General features: G+C 43.7%; 4 protein-coding genes across 4 annotated transcripts in view; 2 read left to right on the top strand and 2 right to left on the bottom strand.

Moving 5' to 3' along the window:
• The window catches only part of Rap1 (RAS oncogene family member Rap1), a 21,085-nt gene extending 14,414 nt beyond the window's left edge, over positions 1-6,671 (top strand). The window contains exons 2-4 of the mRNA XM_018030360.2: positions 4,186-4,466; positions 4,707-4,988; positions 5,968-6,671. Of these exons, the coding sequence (XP_017885849.1) occupies positions 4,284-4,466; positions 4,707-4,988; positions 5,968-6,057 (555 nt within the window). The 5' untranslated portion in view covers positions 4,186-4,283 and the 3' untranslated portion in view covers positions 6,058-6,671. The remainder of the gene's footprint in view (positions 1-4,185; positions 4,467-4,706; positions 4,989-5,967) is intronic.
• Positions 6,672-7,480: 809 nt separating this feature from the next.
• On the bottom strand, positions 7,481-14,519 carry LOC108628353 (carboxylesterase 1C). Its single transcript, XM_018030239.2, has 4 exons — positions 14,309-14,519; positions 12,963-13,236; positions 9,894-10,003; positions 7,481-8,934 (listed from the first exon to the last, which is right to left on the bottom strand). Exons 1-4 carry the CDS (start codon positions 14,462-14,464, stop codon positions 7,609-7,611), a joined length of 1,866 nt encoding a protein of 621 aa, XP_017885728.1. The 5' UTR covers positions 14,465-14,519; the 3' UTR covers positions 7,481-7,608.
• A 1,395-nt stretch (positions 14,520-15,914) lies between these two features.
• Positions 15,915-17,822, bottom strand: part of hppy (MAP4K3-like protein hppy) — a 49,617-nt gene continuing 47,709 nt past the window's right edge. Inside the window, exon 22 of the transcript XR_003389540.1 lies at positions 15,915-15,933. The gene's annotated coding sequence lies outside the window, so the exon portion shown is untranslated. The remainder of the gene's footprint in view (positions 15,934-17,822) is intronic.
• The window catches only part of GEFmeso (Guanine nucleotide exchange factor in mesoderm), a 36,622-nt gene continuing 34,727 nt past the window's right edge, over positions 15,928-17,822 (top strand). Inside the window, exon 1 of the mRNA XM_018028052.2 lies at positions 15,928-17,074. Within this exon, the coding sequence (XP_017883541.1) occupies positions 16,993-17,074 (82 nt within the window). The 5' untranslated portion in view covers positions 15,928-16,992. The remainder of the gene's footprint in view (positions 17,075-17,822) is intronic.

Raw genomic sequence — 17,822 nt, 5'->3', positions numbered from 1 at the left:
TTATTAGCATTGTTCTTCCGACGTCTGATTTCTTTTTAAAAAATGCGTTTCTAAAGTGCATAAACTTTTGGGATTGACTGTATAGCCAATACATCCTCAAGTATACGACAGAATTTTCTGCGCTCAATTAACGTACATCGTCTCAACTTGTAACTCACGCAACATTCCGAGTATCGTTAAATCGAGATAAGTACACGATATGCCTGAAGAGCGATTTCTCAATTATCGCGTGAAAAAAAGTTCGCGTTTCCGATTAATCAATCGACTTCTGAAATCCCACGTTGTATTAAAATGATCAATTCTCTCTTTTCTCTGTTTGTATTTTGCGGGAATGGATGCTCGTTCGGACGTCGTTGAATCGTAACTTTGTCACTCGACTTGAATGAACTCTGATCAGTCTTCATCGCCTTTAATTAAACGCACCAATGTCAAGATGTCCGATCGTGATAGTTGCGGTCTGTAAATGCACAGGCACACGGATTCCAACTAAAATACAGTAGCGTCTGAATACATGGCCACATTTTTCGGTAGTTTCACCGAATACAATATGTGATCGCTGCTTTCGATTATATTTGGTGTCAAGAATCGCAAAATAAAATATTTGTTTTCATTCATTTATTAATCGGAATTTATTAACCAGTTTGTAATTTAAGATATAAAAATTCTATTTCTCGTAGATCTTCGTTTGGCTCCTGAGTCTCGGAAACAATACCAAGTGAAGAATTAGGATTGGTCGTTCGGCCAAGGATCGCGAAGTAAAAATACTAAGATTCGTTTTCATTAATTTATTAATAAGAATTGTTCGTTTTTACAATACATTACTGCATGTTATAAGATTCGAAACAGACAAAACTGATTACAATAGTAGTCCGTTCAGGGGATGAGAAGTTTTAAGTGATTATTATCTTGCTCCCACAATCCATACTGTTTACTTTTACTTATTATAAAATACTACTGTAATTTCGTGTAAAATTCATTGAAACACCTCCGGCGTGTAGAAGTAAAGAATTCGCTGGAGGCAATTAATTTATCGGTTAGCATTGGCAGAGATCGGAATGAAACGGGAATGCTTGTGTACGCTGTAATTAGCTGTGATCTTTTAATTAACATTTCTAGCCGGCTCTTCGGGCCCGTTATAAATTTCACTGGTCAGGAAATTAGTTTAATTAATTTCATTGTCTCGCGGTTATTTGGGAAACGTTGCGTTACCTTTTCATTAGCCGCGTTCTACCGAGATTTCGGCAACGCTATCATCGGATTTTAATCAGATACTAATTACGCGATGTCTGATTAACTTGTTGGAACTAGAGCCGACGTTCTAATCGTCTCCGTTCGAAATTCGGTCGTCGGGGGTGGTACTAGAAATGTGGGTCACAGGTCAAACGTCCTCTGCGGACGTATGCAGATACCGATATATTTTTCCCGGCGGGTGGAAAGTTTTTTGGACGACAGCCAAACGACAGGACAGTCGATATCATCGACTTGTTGCTGATGCACGATTCAATTACCGATCAATCCCGTGAGTCACGCGATTCCTTCCTGAATTTAGATTCGAGAGACATATCTAAACAATTTTTGTTTAGACTTTAGAAGGAATAATAGCTGACACAGTGCTTCATATTTGACGCGATTGTATGCCTAGAAAATTCAGACTGGAACTCAGGAATTCATGGGACAGAAAAGGCTTTTTCTCGTTTGTCTGTAGCACTGTATATTAACTCGAGACGAAATAGGGTTAATTGCAGTTCGCGAACCATCAAGTAATACAGTCGTGAAATTCTTGACCCGCATGCATAAAATCGCTTTGATCAGGAATTCGAAGAAGCTGGACGTTGTGTTACCAGCTTCCAGCACGTACCTTCTGTTCCTCCGTGTCTTCGTCCCAAACTCAGGATTGCTATCCGGCTTGCCCCAGTATCGTTCGAGTATCCGTAATATCAGAGAAATTGAGAACGGAATCTCGTGTCGACGTGTCATTTTTGATCGATCACGGATAATCGTGTTATTGCGTCAACTGAAAAATTTGATAACGGAATCTAAAAAGTGAAATACGTATTACTTCACGCAGTGATTCGTTCGTTAACATTCGATTGCATGCGACGTTATTTAGTCGCGATTCGATCTCCTCCAGTCTCGACAAAAATTCAATCTTCTATTAGCGATACGATTTCCCTCTGATCGTCTTCGCACACCATCGCTAAGACGTACAGATTGCATTTTCACCGGAGTACAAATTACCCAGCCAGAACCGTTCCGATATTAAATTATTCTACCGATCTCCCGTTTTCTCCCTTTCGTCATTCTCTTCTCACCCTTTTTCCATCTCGCGAATAGACGCCGATAAGGAGGGAGTGCGTGCAAATGGAATCGTTGAACTCGTGCAAGCGTCTTCCTACGAGGGAGCAATTCTGGACGCTCCTGGAAATATTTATTCCTCTCTCTGGGGTTGCGCATTTTCACGGAACGGAACGTAAGCTCGGGTTTAAATGGAAACACGCGGTTGCGTTTTCTCTCGTTACCGATGAATGAAAAATGTAAAAACGCGCGTTTATAAGAGGCGTTGAGGCTCTATAAAACTGGAGAGAAACAAATAGATTGGTTGATGAGACTATTCGTGTATCCGGTCTACTGCGGTGGAAGATTCTCTTTAAGGCCGAGATGCCGTTCGGTCTCGTAGTATCTTGAAAAAGCCGAGGTAGCGTAAGCAGGGTCCCATTCATAAACCTAAAATCAATGACGAATTGGTAGAAAGAAATTCGTGCCCGTGGATTGGCCGTGTTCTCGTCGCCATTTTGGTATCGCTGGCCAATCCCTGCTCTCGCCTTGTTTTCCAGGGCTCGTGTACTTATGTACTCGTGCTCGATTCTCTGTCTCATTTCCCTTTTTCTCGTTTCTTTGTTTCTCCATCTCTCCTTTTGTCTTCCCGCCACCTCGATTCGCTCTTTAGATTCTCTACTAATCTGATACATCGTCCAGCTTCTTCGTTTCTAACTATCTAAAGCTAGTCATGTCATCACTGTACGTTCTCTATTTTTCTTCTCTCTGGAATTGTTCCTCTACTTTCCAGTCTAAATCCCTTAATTTGGGGATAAGCATTCTGCATGTACCTCTTTGCGAGACCGTTTACAACTGCGAGTCGATGGTCTAAAAAAATTGTTGAAACCTTCGGACGACCCAATTCTCGTTACGAAACGTGTGCGCCGGCCGAGTTTGTCTAGTTTTTAAGATAAATGGCGCATTGCGTGTACCAGGCAGGCGCAGTGCGCTAGTTTAAACGATGAGCGGAGCAGCGAAGAAACTCCGAGAGCGGGCGGACACGTGATTTCCAACTCGCAACGGTTTTAAATGCCTCAAGCCACGTGATTCTCTGGTTTCAATCGATAATTCTTCCCCGGACGCTGGACGATTTACATTTTGTTAATCGTCTCATCGATTAATTAACCCTGTTCAAACCGGTCGACGATTGCTTATCGCAGAAATTAATTGCTATTTACACAGCGTACTTTTGATAGCCGTCTGGCCACCGGAAATGAAGGGATCAGGGGTATGAATCGAAACGTGAATTCGGCAAATGAAATATTTCCACATTCGATTTTTCTATAAATGCGTCGAAATCAAATCTACTGCTCGCCCCAGTCGTTGACAAATCACATTTTCAAATCCGATGGAAATAATCTTCTAGTTTTTTCATATCAGTCGCCTCGGCTGATTTCTCAAATCCGCTTTTTTTTAATCCCCGACGCGGCCACCGTGTTCCTCATCTCTTTTACAGGTCGCGAGGCAAACAGAAAAAGTAAGCAGAGAAACGAGATCCCTTTCTAAAAGATGGTTTTATTCTGGAATTAATTCGAAGCAGTTTATAACGACTACTATTGCCGGCCGCGTAGGGAAACCAGAAACGTTATATCGTTCGGTGACGGTATGAAAATGTAGGTGAACCCCGCGGCAACCCATCCTTCATTCGCAAACAAAGGTTCGGGAAAAAGTTTTTCGAAGCGAGGTGCGAACAATAGAGGTGCGAAAAAAAGCACGCGGCTCTCTTTTATTCCTCTCTCGCTGTCATTGGTCATGATGAGGGAATTTCGAACGTTGTTCACGAGCGGATTTTATTTATTCTTTCACCGTAGAAATTTCGGACGCGGTTTATCCTTGAAATCTATGAGATTTTTCGCGATTTCGTTGCAGATCAGTTTCAAGAGAAGGCAAAGGAGTGGAGCAAAACGTGGCGGATTCGGTGACCCCTCGGCTGTGACCAGAGGCGCACACAGAATTAGGGCAAGGAGATGCGTGAATATAAAATAGTGGTGTTGGGCAGTGGAGGCGTAGGCAAGTCCGCCCTCACTGTCCAGTTAGTCCAAGGCATCTTCGTCGAGAAGTACGATCCGACGATCGAGGACAGCTACCGCAAACAGCTCGAGGTCGACGGTCAACAATGTATGTTAGAAATCCTAGACACAGCGGGAACGGTGAGTTTTTCTACACTACATGACTCTCTTCTCCACTCTGCTGTTTCTTCGACGAATTGTTAGATTAAAATTAGTCCGGGTTTTCGCTCGACACACCCAGTGTAAATTTATCTTGGAACCGAGTTTTTTTTTTTTAAAGTAAAGGCGGCACTCGTCGCCGAGTAGCAATTCAAAAGCCATAACTCCGTATTCAGTCTCGAGCAGAAGGGCTATAAATTAACTGAACCCCTCGTCCTTTAGGAACAATTCACAGCCATGAGGGACCTTTACATGAAAAACGGGCAGGGTTTCCTGTTAGTGTACTCGATAACGGCGCAGTCGACGTTCAACGACTTGCTGGACCTCAGGGAACAGATCCTGCGGGTAAAGGACACAGATGACGTGCCTATGGTGCTGGTGGGCAACAAGTGCGATCTAGAGGACGAGAGGGTGGTGGGCAAAGACCAGGGCGTCAACCTTGCCCGGCAATTTAACAGCGCCTTCATGGAGACCTCTGCCAAAGCCAAAATTAATGTTTACGATGTGAGTACTTCTATCCCTCACGTTTCTTTCGGGTCTGATTGTAAACCGAATCAACTTTCGCGTAAAGTGCCGTAAGCTAGTGGTATAGTTAAACAGAACTGTGCAAGGTTTGAGAGAAAGGGAACAAAAAATAGTAGGTTGTTACGAAATAACAGTATACTTGCACGAGACTATTGTTGGTTTTTAATTGACGCTACGCGTGGGAGTTGAAGACCGTTACGGCGCTCCGAGATATTCTAATTGAATGTGGGAATGCGTTCGCCTATGTGTAGGAATGCGATTTGCTCTACTCTTGTTTCATTCTTTGTACAGAGTACGACTTATGATTTAAAATTCATTTGTTGAAGATGAAAGAATCGTTCGAACGATCCCTGCTTCTCATAAACCTTGCCGCATAAACCAATTTTTTGGCAAACAACGCTTTATCGAAATACTGAAATGATTACCAAAGGCGTGTTCCGAGGATTGATAAGTTTCTGATCGATTAACTTTCACTGTAGATTATTCGAAATAAATTTTTATTCACATTCACGTGTTAACTTTCGACGGACAGAATCTATTTACGTAAACTTGCACTCTTTCGAGGCACGCGGCCGATTCGTTTTATTACACCGGTTACGACTTATAATTTCAAGTCAAATAGAAATGAAGTTCGCGACTGACGAACAGCTAAAATTGGAATATAGTTCTTCTACCTCGTTAGTGGGAACTTTGCAAAACGATGAAGCGGAAGGAACAATATTTTACGCGCAACATAATTGCTACGTCATCTACGAGTCTCGTTTCTCCTAGAAAAATTATTCTCGTTGCCGCGACAGCCCTCCTCTTTTAATTTATAACGGCGTTCCATAGTTTTTAATGCCGAAGCACGCGTTAATAAATCGGAAGCGCTAGTTCGTTCGCTTCGGCAAACCGGATTTCTCCGTAACTTCGTTCCAACGAGACGACTCACCGACCGTGAAAACCTGGCTTGTTTCAGGTCTTCTACGACTTGGTGCGGCAAATCAACAAAAAGTCGCCTCAGATGAAGGTGAAGCAGAAAAAGAAATCGCTGTGCCTACTTCTGTAAGGTAGATTCTAGCAGAAGCCCGTACTCTCCTGCATGAACAAATTCACGTATAAAAAGAAAGAAGAAAAGAAAGAGGGAAAGAATCAACCAGCAAACGACCAGCAACAAATCCGGACACAGCCAGCGGATGACACAGGGGTGGGTTTAGGTGATCACGGAGCAGAAACTAGACCTAGATAGCGGGGAAGAAGGGGCTGATGAAACTATAAATAAGTAGAAGAAACAGAGATAGAAGTCGTGGAACACCGAGGAGAAGAAGCGAGAGGGAACGACCGAAGAGGGAACTATATAACAAAACGAAGAACGCGACGACGCGACAGGAGGTCGGGGAGGGACAAAGAGAGACTGGAGAAAACAGATGGAGAGAGAGTGGGTGGGGTAGAAACAGCGAGTAAAAAGAAATAACAAATAATGAAAAACTAATAATGTTGTATATACGTTGGTCCCGGGGTGGCTCGTGTGCACGCGCAAATACAAAGGGCGCACAAAAGAGTTTTTAGTGTTAACGAGGACCCCGTGGCGTCGGTTATCATTGTAGTAGGAGTTTTGCATTAAATAAATAAAAAAAGGAAAAAAACAAACGAGAGACAAGGAAGAAAGAAAGAAGAAAGGAAGAACGCAAGCGGGGAAGAAAATAAATAGAGATACGATTACTTAATGATAGTATATATAAATATATAAATATATATATATATTTAGGAGAAAAGGGGAAGGATGGAAGCGTGAAAAAAATGGGGAAAGTATGTTTGAACGTGCGCGTGTGCAGGCCACAGGCCCCCCCGTGCATCGCCCGCCTGCGCACTTCTCTTTTATATATATATATATATATATAATATAATAATTATACATAGACGGTACACTCACACACAATGAAGAGAAAAACACACAGACAGACAAGACACACACGATACGAATGATTATTAATTACTATTATTATTAATTAATTAATTATTATCGAAGCATCAAAATATTCATAAGTTATATCGAACCGTTTGTTTCTCGAACAATATATGTTTTTCTATATCTCTCCGTATTAAAGCAAGTAATAAAAAAATCTCTCAGTGAATGTTAAGGAAAAAAACATGGAAGATAAAAAAAAAGGAAACAAAGAAATAAGTCCAGGCTCTCTCTGGTTCTCCTCCTCATTGCTGCACCCTTTATTCTTTTTTTCTCCCTTCTTTTTTCCCGGTGGTTTAAGTTCACGTTCAAGCTTTCTTTCCTCGTGATAGCTACTGTCTTTGTACAAAATATATACAAATCGCATTCTCGGTGAACTTACACCACTGATCTTCTTAACATCTATGTTGCGTCGTTTTTAACGTCTCGAACGCTTTCGTTTTCTTTACGACTAGCCGGATAGAAACGCTTCTTTAGGCCTCTTTTATGCATCGGAAATGTACGACCACCAAAACGAAAGAATTGATTGAGCGAAACAAAGAATTTTATTAAACCAAGAACAACTCGTTACATAAGAATAAGCTGTCGCACGGAAGAGGCCTCACCGAACTCGTTCAAAGGAAAAACTGGCGCGGCGACTCGTACGTCCATGGACTACAACTCCACGTACCGTGACACCGTCGCAACGACGAAACCACCGAGAAGAATCCAGTAAGATACTTCCCTCGACCGCTCGGACAGACTCGTCACGTTGCAACAATTATTGGTCGCCTCTTCGAGGACCATCGGATAATACTCGTTCCAGAACGCTAACGCCTTGTAATCGACGGTATCGGAATCGCCCATATCGATGTTCCTATCGATGATCAAGATCCCAGGATCCTCTTCGGTGTACTGTTCCCACTTGACGTTGCTGAACGAAGGATTGCCGGTTCTCGCGAAGCTAGCCATCATTGTCATCATCACTTCGGCCATCTTCTTGTCGGCGAAGTTCCACTGCACGCGACTGCCACCCACAGGAAGTCCCCAGACAAACGGAAGCTCGAACATGTGAGGGACCCCGCCCCAGTCGGGAACATCCTTAAGAGCTGCCTGAGTCTTGGGCCTATAGTCGAATCTGTAAACGAACGCAGGCTTCTCCTTGGACACCTTGCCCGCTAGCAGAGTGAGCCCAGCTGCAAAGTTCTTCTCCGTTTGCAAATCCAAGTATCTGTCGCGAAGCATGGCCTGGTCTTTGCTCGGCGGGTGAGGCTTGTAGAAAAACAACACCGCCTCGGACACCAATTCCGGTTTCAGAACGCAAGTGCTGTTGTCTTCCGGGCTCTGGACCAGCGATACGAACTCGTCGGTGATCAACATCTGGAACTTATCGTATGACAGTTTGCCTTCCTCATCTCCTTTGGACAGGGTCTCTTTATAAGCCAGTAACTGTTCGTTGTTCGTGTGACCGACGAGCAGAGGAACAGAATTCAAATTGCCACCGTTGACGCTATCCCTCGGGTGAACGGGAAGGAACGGCTCCGTGGAGTTGTTGGTTTCGTAGTCGACGATGGGGCCCCAGGTTTCTATCGACGAAGATTCCCTTACAAGGATATCGACGTTCACGCGGCGGAGACACTCCATCAAAGCAGACGTGGGTCGTCGATAACAGCCAAACTTATCGGCGATTATGTCGACCACTGGTAGCTCGGTTTGCGGCGATCCGACGGAGCTGATTGCGTCGCCGCTCATGGCGATCGCTTTCGAGAATTTGCCTTTGCTCAGAGGACTCACGAGATGCAGACCGACGCTTATGGCACCGGAACTGTGCCCGTAGATGATCACGTTCGACGAGGACCCACCGAACTGCTGTATCTTCTTTTGGATCCAGTCGAGGGCAGCGAGCTGATCGAACATCCCGTAGTTACCCGGAGCCTCCGCGTCCGTGGTCGTGAAGAAACCGAGGATGTTGAGACGATACGCCACCGTGACCACCAGCATCTGAACACGATCATTTGTTTGAATTACGTTGGGATTTGGACTAGCGTCGGGCAACCCCCGCGCACGTACGAGGGCATTCGAGAAAAGAAGACGGGAGTTGCCCATCGCTGATCCGAAGATGCTAAAGTGCTTTCTTCGAGGAGAGCCAATACTCATTGTTACCCGGCTAGGTTTAAGAATTTCCAAGTTACATGTTCCTTCTTAGAGGGGCTTAGAGTCGTTCGACTGCGAAGGAAGATCGCAGTTTATATTTTCTGAACCGGTTTTTTCCCAACTTTCCGTAGACGAAAAAGAAAAAGAAGAAGAAAATGAAGAAGAGGAAAGGAGCTTGACGGAATTAGATACGCTCGAGCGTTCAGTTGACCTATCCGATTCGTTCTGCTTCAAACGATAGGTAGGAGAATGTTTATAAGGTAGATTATATTATAATATTGTCTATGTAAGATTTTTCTAATTAATAACGTCGTTTTTACATTGCTTTGTAAGAGTACGAATGAACGTAGCGATAGAGAAGAAGAGTTCTTAAGATATAGTTAGTTTTACGGACCCCCGCATTACTGTATAATAACAACGTTGTACCGTTTCTATAACGATTTTTAAAAGCCGTTAAACGTGTTCCCTTTAACGGTGAAACCCGCGTTGTTAACATTTTCACGACCGCCGTTTCTGAATTAGCATTTACAGCGATATACTTAGGTATATGCATCATGGATGAACCGCGAGCCCCGAAGGATGAAGTTAGAGCACGCGTAAGAAAACTCCCTGATTTCCTTCGATTTTCCGTCGACTCTCAACGCTCGCCTTGTGATTGATTCGGGATCAGGGACTTTCTTTTTCTATCAACTAAGGTCACAGTGTCAATGTTAAAACCATAAATTGTTAAACGATACTCGAAGAATACAAGATATCATAATGATTTTATTTCCCTTCCCTGTACCGTGATTCTTCCAACGACTCACCTTGTATTTATTCACGAAGATCGACGCATCCCATATGGCTGGAGTCCCTGTATTAAAGTCACCACCGTGGAACCACACCATCACTGGCCATCCATCGTCCTGCTTGTTGCCTGGAAAAATACGATTACCTTTCACGTCGTACAATATCAAATTTTAATTGGCTTTTTTCTGCGAAGAGAAAACAAAATAAGAATGTTCTTTCGCGGTTTGAGTTTTGAAGAACCGTCGAAGAATTCCGTAGATCTCAGGGGAGGCGTGCGTGCTCGCAAGTATGCATCCCCGTTTCCGGTCGAACCGGTAAATCGATCGTGACAGAATTTGCATACCGTCATCCTTTCGCCAACAACGATGAGCCGTGGTAAATGTTCTCGAACCACCAAAGAACAGGATTTTGATGTTAGTCAGTCGAAATTGGAATGTTATCACGAAGGGAGAAGACGGGAAGTTTCACGATTGGACAATAAATAGATTCACTTTGAATAGAATTTATCAATAAAGAGTACAGGAAAAAACGAGTGTAAATAATCGATGTTTCATTTTATCGACGTTCTTCGGCTACTGAAGAGAAAAGTGGTCGGAAAAATTCTTATTGGAGTTGAGCGAGGGCTACCGCTTGAATAATTAATTTGGCTGATTTCTTCTAGCAGTCGGTACACCGTAGCGTGTGGCCACCTTTTTAAAGCGTGCCAAGGTCGAAGAAAATTCAGGCCAATGCACGGTGGGATGCTTTAGATCGCGGACCGATAAAGGCATGCCGTAACGATAGCGAAGGTACCGGAAGCGTTCGGCCTGGTCTTCGTTATCGGCGTTCCCCGATGCTCGAATCGTCCAGGAATAAACTTTCGTGGGGATAACATCCGCCGCGCGACGATTCATTAAACTTATCGCGATTCCACGCGGCACGAATCCGGACGGAAACATTTTTTTACGAAAATCTTCGTTTCTTTTCACAGGTGTTTATTTTACTTTTTACGAAAGTACGTATCAGCTTTCGATATAAAAAAATACGATAGGTCAGTTCGCGAACGATATTTCACCGGTGGAAATTGTAGAACCGAACTGTGTACCTAGGTCAGGTCTTATTCAGTTAGATCTTTAGCTGTGTACAATGACTTAGCACTTGCTAAAAGTCAACTCGGTAATCTCTATTCAGCGGACTTACCGGTGACGCGAGAGATATTACGACCAGACCATAGTAGAGCGTACAGTCTAAAAATAAGAAGGCAAACTTGGCAACTGTTTACACAATATTTCTTTAGCCGTGAACTTTAACCGTCTAACCGCGGTCCGTCCGAACATGCGAGATTACACTTTTTCTCGTTAAAGAAAAAGATCGCAATAAAAATTAATAGAGAGTCTCACCCGCGTTCGACGAGATTCGGCGACAGCGAAAGGGGTAGCTCGGGACAGAGCGAGGGGGGGTAGTGGTTTCGTGACCGGCCTCACCGGTATCTTAACATCTCGATCAACCCTAAAAGATCGCGTGCCGCGACGTGCACCAGTTATTCCGTTACTCTTGCTCCTTGCTGTTTCTACATCGACCGGCCCGCCGGCTCTGCGGGATCGACACGATTTTCCGATTCGCCTGTCCCCTTTCCTGCTTTTTCCCCCCTGCTCGGCCACCGTGACACGCGTACCTTGCACGCGTTTCGTTTACTACTTAAACCGAAACTTTATCGTCGCGACACCCTTTCACGACACAGCCAAGACCCTCGGTGCCTTTACCTTAACGGTTCCAAAACGTTTACCGAGTTACAAATTATAAATGTTGCGAGCAAGCTGAAACTCGAGTACCGACAGTCGAATGCTATTCTTCTGCTAGGCAATAGCCGACAGATAGACAATAATTGCTATCATAAAGCTGTTCCATATGATTGATCGGCAGTACGTGTATCTTTCGTATTAGCTATCTGCTACATAGATCAATCTTAGGAGTACTTTCCTCGCCCACGATGCACTCGCTCTTCCAATTATTGTCTTCCCCTCGGAACTGCTTCTATTTTTCGCTCTCATTTCATACGCTAAACCCGTGAGCTATGTCCTCGATCCATATCGGTAACTTTTCAAAAATATTACAATCGGGACGAGGTTCTTATCGAGACATTTCCCTATGCTACGAGAAATTATAGTGTTCCAATTTTCCAGGCTGATAATCGCTTGCTTTACCCGTGTACGTTAATCTGGACGATCATTGGACACAGAAGCATGTAATGTGTCACCTGGACTGTAATCTGCTCCAAGTAGCTGCTATCGATAGAATCGGAGGTTTAACTGGAATCTTATAAGTTCACAGAATTCTGACGATAAAATGAAATAACGATTCGATAAGAGATTTTAATGCCATTTTTTAGTATCGACCGAGACGTTGCGGATGTAACTCGGGTTCGATTTCATTTGAAAATTTACGAGCGCCGAGACATCCGAAATTAGTCGAAAATGATCCTTGTAATGACGCCATTAGCGTAGTCCTTAACCGACATCCTGGAACGACGAGATTTACGTACCATTGGCACGCAGCCGGATCGCGTTTATTGTCAATCGCGAGAAATTGGAACGGGAAATTGTTTGATAGGTCACGATACGCGTTTTACATAAAACGTACGATAAAAAATTACAAGCCAAGTCTTTCAAGAGAAATTTCGTTTTTCGGTCAGTTACGAACGACCCTGGAAAATCACACGGGTGTAAAGTCGCTAATATTCCATGCGAGGCCGATAAAAAAAGTTTCTCGGTACTCGGTGATAGTGTAATCATAAGTTTTTCTTCTATTCGAGATAGCGATCGCTCGCTTTATGTCCAGAGACCGAGAAAAGAGCCCCGTGATCATCGTCACTCGCGTGTTCCAGCGGGGGAGACGAAACGTCGCGTTGCATCCTGTCGTGTCGAGTATCGCGGATCTCGTTGATGCGAGCCGAGAATTATGATTACGAGCTGGTGAACACAAGTCTAGCTCTAAGCAGTTAACGAGCTCAGCTCGCAATTAAAAAAAAAGTTTATGTTTAAACGATGAAAAACCCAACGAGTTTCTTGGAGCACTGAAATATCTTTCTTTTAATTAATTTTACTTACCGTCCGGAACGTATATGTTCAAGTAAAGGCAGTCCTCGCTGACTCCAGGATCGAGTTGATCGGTCGGTAGGAACTCCTTGTATAGTTTCTCGTGCAGTTTCGGACGATCTGTTATTTGCTGACACGAAGGTGCGAACTGCGTCGCGTTTCGTACGCCGCTCCACGTTGGCAGAGGATCGGTCACCGGGGCAGAAAATCGTAATTTTCCTACCGGCGGCTGAGCGTACGGTATTCCGAGATATTGTATCACCTTTTGAGTCGGACTCAAGTACACCTGTGATTCGACACAAAAAAATGATTGCGCACTTTCTGCACCCTGTACGTGAAAAATGTCTGCCATCTGTCTTTTAAATATTTTGCAAAATTGCATGCGAGATCTTAACTTGTTTACACAAATTATACATTCCGCGGAAAAAATATAATAGTCGAGATCTACCGATGAAACACGAATTTACGTGTGACAAATTGCCCTAATATACTTCCATACGTATAGTTGAAACTAATGGTGCCAGCCGGCAATCAAAGTTTCTCAACATTAATTCCGAGCAGAAATTGCGGGCTTGTTTTTTTTTGTACAATCAAAATTACATTACTCAAGGCTCCTCACGATTCATATCTAAATTACAATTGCCACTTTGCATTGTGCGAAATAAAATGCGACGATTTCAGAAAATTCATTTCCGACTCGCGAAAAGTACTCGTAGGAATTTTTCCCATTCTTGGTGAAATTCCACAGAAGTTTAAAACTCGATTCGTATACGTGCGTAAACGTTGACCCGAAGTTCAGTATGCATATTATCTGCATACACTTAGTCGTAACAATTGAAACTTACGGTGCTTGCATGTTATTGTTCGTCGTGTGGTTAAAATGTCAAATACTTACAGCATTCATTGTTCCCTGCGTTTCCATGTGGGACTTTGATATATGCCGTGTAACGCTCGTTTCTTATGCAAAAAAGGCGTCGTAAGGGAAAGTAATGGGTAAAGCGGGGTTCGTGGGGAAAAAATGCGGCAACCGTACCGCACTAATGATCAAACATCGTACGCACGCATTTACAACCTACCCCAATCGCCACCGGCAAGAATAGGGCAATAACATGCTCGTGCGACCTCGGTTTCCGCGAAATTCCAAGAAAATTGCCAAGCAAAATTCTCCAAGTGCATTAGCTCCTAACGTGGATAGAGAAAAGGTTGTGCATCTTCCATTACAAAAAAGATTTGCTTACTAGAAAGACATTGCGAAGTTTTATTAACTCATAATGAATTTTATTTAATACGTCGCAGTCTTTTGTGCCTAGTTCAGTGTTTCAAATGATTTTGTGCGAGCCTGATGAAAATCGTCGCACCTCTTTGCCGGCGACCGTTCCTTGATCCGAGATCTTGACGATCGGTGGCTCCCGACCCACTCCTTGCCTGGCATGGGTCCTCTGGGAGCTGGTCACCGGTATCCCGACGAAGAATTGAAGAAAAAACACGAAAAGTAGCGACGCGGAACACCTCATTGTGCGGACTGACTGACTGACTGACTGATTTGCCACGGAAACAATCGCCGACTTGGGTCTCGGTTCGACCGTCGCGTGACTCTAGCCGACCACTCTCGGCCAGCAAGCGTTCGGTGCTCGAGACCTGCGCTCTTTCACCTTCTTCCCTTGCCAAGGTCCTGCACTAGCCATGGGTTCACCCTCTTATGGGCGACGAGCCACCCCCAAGGTGTTCCCCTGGCGAAGGTTAAACGATCTTACGTCTCGTACCAACGATTAATTTACGTTTCTCGATCTCCGTCGTTTCTTGTCTCTGTATCGACTCGAAGGAAATAAAATAAAGAGACGTTTCTCACTGGAAATTGGAAAAAATTTTCAACGCGGACCATCGAGCGATAAATATGAAAAGAGAATATTTGTTTCGTAAGATTGCAACGCTTTATTTTTAGTATCCTAACGCTGAGTCACGCGGTGTTCATTTCAATTCGATTTGTCGGTCGTAGAAACGAGCATCTCCGATATCGTTCAATTTTCTTAAGTAAAACTTTAATAGATTGAGACGGAATAGTTATTTCGAAGCGGGAAAAGGACGACGGAAGGCAGGCAGGAAGGAAGGAAGGAGCGCGAGGAAAAAGGTGATTGAAAAGGATGGCGGTTAGCGTGACCGCAAAAATCGAAGAAACGAAGGGATAATGAGCGGTGCATCAGGTAACATGCGCGTCAGGCATAGGTGAAGGGTGATATCGTCGTTCGCGGATTGACGGGGGCGAATTAGGCCGATTAATTCTAAATCGAAAAGAGTCGAAGGCGCAGAAAGGATAAGGCCACGACTGTGACCTACAATTCTTCATTAATAATCCACTCGGTCCATTCCTGGAGGAATATTGATATGCGATAATTACGTGCATACGTATCGCACTTCAATAATTCTGTACAATTACGAATATCATCGGAACGTTTCTTATTAACGAACAAGGGAACGGGATACACGCGTGAATGGTAATTTCGTGAATAAGTGGCCTTGAAAATCGATAATGCGGTCTTTCGCCCGTTTCGCACGCTATCATTAAGATGCGATCTTTAGCAACCTCGAATACGTTGTCCTTACGAATTCTCCGTTACCTTGAGGCAGGCTTGAGAAGTAAAATACATCTGACTTTAGAGATTGATAAAGTTCGCATTTATTATAAAATACACTCGCTCTATACGATCTTGAACATCATAGCATTCAATAATTTATTTCACGCTTATAATTAATCAGAAGCGATTGTTAACAATGTAATTAAAACCGTTTGAAAGTATGTGGGTCTAAACCATGAGCGATGTCGAATTTATAAAATATTTAAATTCCGTGCACAGTTTGAAGTTAGCTTCTAGCATTTCTTCTGCGCATGCGTAGTCATCTCAATGGCGCGCTAGCTGTTAGTCTGCAGTCCACATCGGCCTACATCGAATTCTTATTTGAAAGTTAGTTGCAGTTTGGTTTGTTCCTGTTCCAAAAGATAAATGAAGTAAGTATATTCGAAAATAATGAAGATCAGAGGTAATACGCATTGCATACAAGCAAGGTACGTAGTACTTTTGCGAAATTGTCTGTTATTTCGTTCAGCCGTATAAAGACTGACGATATTTCGGGGGTTAACTTATACATAAAAAGTAAGTAAGTATAAAAGTATAACTGAAGCGAAACAAAGAACGTTATTTTGTTTATCTAAATAATGCGATCGATGTATTTTATGCGATATTATTTTAGTCATCTTATTTCAATGAACGAAATGATGATAGGCCACGTTGCGATCGTTCACTATTTGGCGGCGGGTATTTGCTCGTCGTCAGCTTCGTCTCTCTGACAAATATCTTTCTCAATTCTGTCTCTACTCTCGTACGCGTTCTCTACGAGTGTTCTGAACTTGAACAACGGAGATCGTCTACAAAAAACGAGATATCCAGTGGCACGTTGATCGCGACGGTTCGCGAAGGGATAAAAATACGCGTACTCGATGGTCCTAATTCAATGACCAGCCGGCGATTTACATGAACGGGTGCATGGTTCGGCAGGCGTGAACGGCACAGTCGGGGAGGACAGTAGTCGCATTGAGCTCGTCGCCGGAGGAACGCGTTCGAAGTTCGAAGGTAAGAAAGAGAACGCGCGCTTGCATACATTCAACGATTTTTGAGTGTATGTGTCGGCGTCGCGGCTGTTTGCCGATTCGTTGACTCGCCGGCTAGGTACGGTCGTGGTCGGTCGCAGCTCGGGTCGAAGGCTGCCGCTCGTTCTCTCCTCTCAGTCCGTCTCGCGACCGCGTGCCAACGGTATGTCGTTCTCCTCTCTTCCTTCCTTCCCAATAAATCTCGTGCGATCTCGTGCACCGTAATTCTATGTTGAATCCGGTTGCCGGTTTTACGCGACTCTTCGTGCACGCGACCGCGATATGTGAGTTAATCTAACCGGTGGACCAGCCAGGATCACGTCCCCAGTGTTAAAAATCGGTGACGACGGGGGAAAATAGGATCGCGGAAGGCTGCTCGAAGGGATTTGATGCGACGAAATGGGCAGCGAAGCGGAGGCGGAGACCACGGCTACCAACGCAGTCGATTCGGATGGATCCGTTAGCTGGGAAGATTTTTTCGGTAAGTAAGCTTTGATCTCGTTCAATGTTTGAGGCGACTCAATGCCTATCATTCTCACTTTGTATCATTTAACTATCTGCTACTACCTTTTTGATTCTTAGTTTGTAACCTTTCATCCTGCATGTGATATACAAAGTACGTACAATGAACACGATTGCATGTTCTGCTACGTTGCTTTTGATTGATCAAATAACGATGAAGGAAAAAAATGATATTTCCTTATCGAGAGGCTTCTGAGATTGCCTAAGATTATGGATTGCAGTTTTTAGGTTTCCGTGATCTTTATTTCGCGATCAATCCTGCGACAGTTTTTTCAATCGCGGACACGTGCTCGGTTATTGTTTGGGCACATTGTTGCGAAACGATAAACCGTTGGCCCTTCATAAAGACCTAAAATATTTTGGTCAGATTTCTGCCTAATAAAAAGGAACATTCATGTACACATTATCGCGTTGTCTCGCACCGACGATAATTTTACAAACGGTAATGCAAAGAAAGCTCTGTTTGTAAACATACGTCGCGTGTTCATTGTCTGTAATGCATTAGCGCGTCTCGGTTTCGAGTGGATAATTCGCCTCGTCTGGCCGAGGGTAATATGATGCACGCATAAAAATAGGATCGTAGCCGTAACAGTTTACGGGTTCAATATAAAACAATAACAATTGTCTATTTTTCTTTCCAAGAAAATTCATCCGCTAGATTGGAAATCTAGTCGATAGTATCATATGCCGATCTAATGGTTCGAATT

This window comes from Ceratina calcarata, unplaced genomic scaffold (genome assembly GCF_001652005.2).
Source record: "Ceratina calcarata isolate Rehan_Ccalc_2016 unplaced genomic scaffold, ASM165200v1 scaffold1, whole genome shotgun sequence".
Lineage (NCBI taxonomy): Eukaryota > Metazoa > Arthropoda > Insecta > Hymenoptera > Apidae > Ceratina > Ceratina calcarata.
Note: the sequence above shows the minus strand (reverse complement) of the source record. Positions and strands in the feature narration are given on the sequence as shown.

Bases quoted from the DNA above. Each gene is read 5' to 3' on its own strand.
- LOC108628353 (XM_018030239.2), bottom strand. From the start codon at position 14,464: ATGAGGTGTTCCGCGTCGCTACTTTTCGTGTTTTTTCTTCAATTCTTC. The intron at 10,004-12,962 runs GTAAGTAAAATT...GTATTTTTCCAG, and splicing joins GAACATATACGTTCCGGACG to GCAACAAGCAGGACGATGGA. The intron at 8,935-9,893 runs GTGAGTCGTTGG...GATCGTGTTCAG, and splicing joins TCTTCGTGAATAAATACAAG to ATGCTGGTGGTCACGGTGGC.